Source organism: Microtus ochrogaster, chromosome 7 (assembly GCF_000317375.1).
Source record: "Microtus ochrogaster isolate Prairie Vole_2 chromosome 7, MicOch1.0, whole genome shotgun sequence".
Lineage (NCBI taxonomy): Eukaryota > Metazoa > Chordata > Mammalia > Rodentia > Cricetidae > Microtus > Microtus ochrogaster.
This window is the reverse complement of record NC_022014.1, coordinates 18,659,422-18,664,566: the sequence shown is the minus strand read 5'-3', so window position 1 is coordinate 18,664,566 and position 5,145 is coordinate 18,659,422. Positions and strand designations below refer to the sequence as shown.

The 5,145-nt window shown below is 44.4% G+C and overlaps 1 protein-coding gene across 2 annotated transcripts in view; it reads right to left on the bottom strand.

Annotated features, from left to right (window-relative positions):
• The window catches only part of C7H17orf75 (chromosome 7 C17orf75 homolog), a 20,538-nt gene that overhangs the window by 8,727 nt on the left and 6,666 nt on the right, over positions 1 to 5,145 (bottom strand). For both annotated transcript variants that reach the window (XM_005349408.3, XM_013347381.2), the window contains exons 4-6: positions 3,123 to 3,248; positions 1,461 to 1,604; positions 401 to 458 (exon numbers count right to left, since the gene is read on the bottom strand). In XM_005349408.3, the coding sequence (XP_005349465.1) occupies positions 401 to 458; positions 1,461 to 1,604; positions 3,123 to 3,248 (328 nt within the window). The remainder of the gene's footprint in view (positions 1 to 400; positions 459 to 1,460; positions 1,605 to 3,122; positions 3,249 to 5,145) is intronic.

The following is a 5,145-nucleotide window of genomic DNA, read 5'->3' as shown; positions in this document are numbered from 1 at the left end:
ACGCCACCATCGCCCGGCGGTCCTCTGGAATAGTAAACAGTGTTTTAACCACTGACCATTCTTTCAGTTCCCTGTTTTCCTTCTGAGAGGGTCCACTATGTAGCTCTGGCTGGCTTGGAACTCACTATGTAAACTAGGCTTGCCTCATACTCTGCCTCCCAAGTGCTGAGATGACAGGGGTGGATTCCCACAGTAAGACTCAACATTGATGTTTTCTACAGTGTGACACATCGGAAGCAGAATCCTGAAGCCTTCAGCACCTATGACACAGCCGCCTCCCTGCCTGTGCCCATAGCACTTATCCACTGCCCACATGGTGAGCTACCGAGTGACCCGACAAGTACAGCAGTCCTGGTATGTTCATCACTTTAGTCTTTAGCGCTCCGGTCAGCCATCTTACCTTGCAGTTCAGGTTATTTTTCAGCCCTTGAATATACTTGTCCAATTCAAGCCTGAAAGTATGTTCTTAAGGAAGTGATATAGAATGATCAATCAGTATCTTACCTCTCAGCAAGAAATACAAGGTTGCTGGGCATTGATGGCACAGGCTTTTAATATTTTAATACCATCACTTGGGAGTCAAAGGCAAGCAGATCTCTGAGTTCAAGGCCAGCCTGGTCTACAGAGGAAGTTTCAGGACAGGCAGGGATACACAAAGAAACAAAGAAACCCTGAGTCAAAAAAAAAAAAAAAAGAAAGAAAGAAAGGAAGGAAGGAAGGAAGGAAGGAAGGAAGGAAGAAGGAAGGAAGGGCTGGAGAGATGGCTCAGAAGTATAGAGCACAGACTATATTCTTCTAGAGGTCCTAAAGTTCGATTCCCAGCAACCACATGGTGGTTCATAACCATCTATAATGATATCTGCTGCCCTCTTCTGATGCAGGCAGAACACTGTATACATAGTAAATAAAATCATGAAAAGAAGCTGGGTGGTGGTGGCGCACGCCTTTAATCCCACAGAGGCAGGCGGATCTCTGTGAGTTCGAGACCAGCCTGGTCTACAAGAGCTAGTTCCAGGACAGGCTCCAAAACCACAGAGAAACCCTGTGTCGAAAGAAAGAAAGAAAGAAAGAAAGAAAGAAAGAAAGAAAGAAAGAAAGAAAGAAAGAAAAATACAAGGTCTCAGATGGGCATGGTGACGCAAGCTTTTAATTCCAGCGCTCAGTGTCAGAAGCAAGTGGATCTCTTTAAGTTTGAGACGAGAATGGCCTACATAGTGAGCTCCATGCCAGTCAGGACTACAAGACTACAAAGTGAGTGCTTGTCTCAAAGAGAGAGAGAAAGAGAGAGAGAAGGTCTCTTAAATACTACAAACTGGATTAAAACAAGCCTGGGCAAATGGTCATAAATGACATTCAGACACACCCTTAAGGGTGGGGAAGGTGGGAGCAGGGAGGTAGCTACTAGTCCCTTCCCTGGATGTTTTCCCTCCTGATACTCTCAAACACCAAAGAAAGGATATAGCTCCAGTCCTTTTTCAGACCCTCCTAAGAAGCAGACCACATACTCAGAAGGGTTAAATTCCGGTTCCACTGCTACTATTTCAGGAAGCAGTTTTTCCTGTTGGAAAAGGCAGTAGTAACAACCAACCCGGTAACTGGGAATTCTAGAAAAGAAAGAAAAGGGAAAAGTGGCATATCTGGTACTCATGCTCCTCCCTTTGTGACAGCTCTGAACCCTGGTCTGAGATCCCACTCATGCAGAGATTCCCAGCCTCGTTCCCCTCATCTCAGCAGAGGAGCGTGTCTGCACACCAGTGAAGTTTATTAAACACCTTAGAGACTGGGTGTGGTGATGCACTATAACCCTGCACCACGAGGCAGAGACAGGCAGATCTCTGTGAGTTCAAAAACAACCTGGTCTACATGGTGAGCCCCAGACCAGTCACGTTACATGGTGAGACTTTAATAAACCAGCCTCTCATAGAGGTTCATTGAATTCTGCAGTCTTATGTGAAAAACCTAGGAGCTGGAGAGATGGCTAAGCAGTTAAAAAAGCATTGGCTACTCTTCTAAAAGACCCAGGTTCCATTTCCAGCACATAGTGGCTCACAAACATATCTAGCTCGAGGGGATCCAACACCCTCTTCTGGGCTCTGCAGGCACCAGGCACACACCTTGTACACAGACATTTATGCAGGTAGATCCACCAACAATACACAGAAAATAAAATAATTTAAAAAGTGTTTAAAGAAAAATTCATACAAAGGTCAACTTTGTTCACAGAATAATCATGTTTACATAAAATTAGCATGTTCTCCGTCCTTCACATGTCACGGATGTTCTACGCTGATGTGCCTGGCTTTTCTAGTAGCTTTACCTTGGACCACCGGTATGAGGACCTATGTTTAAAAAATGCCCAGTCTAAAGGAGTGCGAGGACAGGACAGCTGGGGTCAGGCTCAGGGAGCCTGTGACCTGACCTCCCTGTGACCTGACCTTGGCCTTCCAATTCTGGTTCTCTGTGTTTACTTGTTCACTGGAAAATAAGATCACTGCCCTGTTTCCCTTTGTAAGAAGAACTACATCAGCATTTGTGAAACTATGTTACAAACTATAGGCATACAATTTCTACATTGGCAATTAACTTTTTAAAATGACACTAAGGGGGGGGGGGCTGGAGAGATGGCTCAGCAGTTGGGAACAATAGTTACTCTTCAAGAGGACCGAGGTTCAATTCCCAGCACCCAAATGGCAGCTCACAACTGTTTGTAAACTCCAGTTCCAGGGGATCCAATCCCTCACACAGACACACATGCAGGCAATGCACCATGTACATTAAATAAAAGTAAATTATTAAAAGAAAAAAAAAAGACACTAAGGGACAGAGAGCTGTACATGCTAGGTAAGTGCTCTACAGCAGGGCTACATCTCCAGCCCTGGAATCTGTTGTCTAAATATAAAACAAGACTAAATTACATCGAGGTGCCAGAATCTCACTCAATCTAATTTCGCTATGTTTATGTGTGAGAGTCATCATTCTGGCTGGGAGCAGGAGAGGAGGAAGTGCTGGAAAACAGAAAGCAAAAATGTTTTCTGCAGGTCTACATCTTTTCAAGTTTCTCCACACTTCTCATGTTTGGCTCAGAAATAAAAAATACAGGAGACAGCATATTTTATACTTACCTCAGCTCTACAGATGCAACATTACCCAGCCCTTCAAAGAATGCTCCTTTGGAAAGACGCTTAGCAATGAAACTGCGCAGCTCTGGCTCCACTTCAGAAGGAAGATTAGTATCCACCAAGGAGAGGCTGGACAAGAGGAAGACACACATTCTTACCAGTAGTACATGCACACCCATAAATCACATATAATGCACCAAAGCCAGGGCCTCGGTCTCTCTCTCAACAAGGTCTCTATGTAGCCCAGGCTGGTCTTGAACTAAAACTACATATCCTAGATTAATCTCAAACTTGCCGAATGCTCTTAAGTGCTGGGACTGCAGCTGTCTATTGGCATAACAATTTTAGTGTCTCTCTTAGGAATGCTGTCTACTTTATGACCCCTGTTGGTGAGTGTTACTGTTTGGATTTGGAATGCCCCCAAAGGCAGGTTTGGCTCCCAGGCCATGGTGCTATTGGAAGTATTAGAACCTTCAAGAGATGGGAGGAAGTCACTAGAGTATCAGAACCGAAGTGCTTGGCCAGCTGGCTGGAAGCCTGCCTGCCTCCCTCCCTTTTTCCCTTTCTCCCTACTGCCATGAAGTTAACAGGCTCTTCTGCTACATGTTTCTGCCATGAACTCCTGTGTTGCCACAGGCAGTGGGGTCAAGAAACCATGGACTGAAACTTCTGAAACTGAGCTAAATCAACCTTTCCCGTTAAAGATGACTTTCTTCCCCAGAGTAGTGGCACAAGTCTTTAGTCCAGCAAACTGAGAGGCAGAGGCAGGCAGATCCATGTGAATTTTCTCCTTCCATCTTATGAATTCTGCATATCAAACTGAACTCATCTATCAGACTTGGCAGTGAGTGCTTTACCTGCTGTACCCTTTCACTGGAACTATTTTATTGTTGATGTTTTATAATTTTAAACTTTATTGCTATTTCTATTTAGGTAATGTGCATGCATACCTGTGTATCCGTATGGGTACACGCCACATGTGACTGGGCGTCCTCAGAGTCCAGAAGAGAGTGTCAGATAATCTGGATCTGGAGTTAGAGGGGGTTGTGAGCCACCTGACATGGGTGCTGGGAACTGAACTTGGGTCCTCTGAAAAGTAGTATGTGCTCTTAGCCACTGAGTCATGCCTCTAGCCTCTTCCTTTTTTTTCAGTTTTATTATTTTATGTGTAGGGGTGTTTTGTCTGCATGTTTGTGTTCCAAATATGTGCCTGGTGTCTGTGGAGGCCAGAAGAGGGCATTAGCTTCCTGGAACTGGAGGTACCTAGGGTTGTGAGTCACCATGTGGGTGCTGGAAGAGCAGTCAGTGCCCTTAACCACTGAGTCATTTCTCTAGCCCCAATGGTTTTTCCATTTTTTAAAGATTAGAGTCTCGGGCTGGAGAGATGGCTCACCAGTTAAGAGCACTTACTGCTCTTTAACCAGCTCACAACCACCTATAATGAGATCTGGTACTCTCTTCTGGCTTATAGGCAGGATACTAAATAAATAAATAAATAAATAAAAGATTAGTCTCATGCAGCTCAGTCTGCTTCAAACTCACAGTGTAACTGAGGATGATCTCCAACTGTTTCTGTGTGTGTACATGAATATGCATATTCATGTGTGTAGGGCCACTTGTGTGTGCATGTGCACATGCTTATAGAGGGTAGAAGTTAACCTGTTCCTCAGATGCTGTCCACCTTACTTTTTTGAGGCAGGGTCTCTCCCTGGGATCTGGGGTTTATGGATTAGGCTAGGCTGGTTGGTGAACAAAATCCAAGGATCCTCCTCTCTCTGCCTACCCTGGGCTGGGATTACAAGTACACCACTCTATTCAGCTTTTACCTGGATTCTGGGAACAAAGTTGGGTCCTTATACACTTTATAGACTGAACTATCTCCCTAGCCTGACCCCGAACTTCTAATCTTCCAGCATTCCACCTCCCAAGTGCTGGAATTACAGGTAAATGCCACCATGTTTGGTGTTTTTATTTATCTGTGTTTTTGTTTTGTTGTTTTGATTTTTTTTAATATTTATTTATTTAT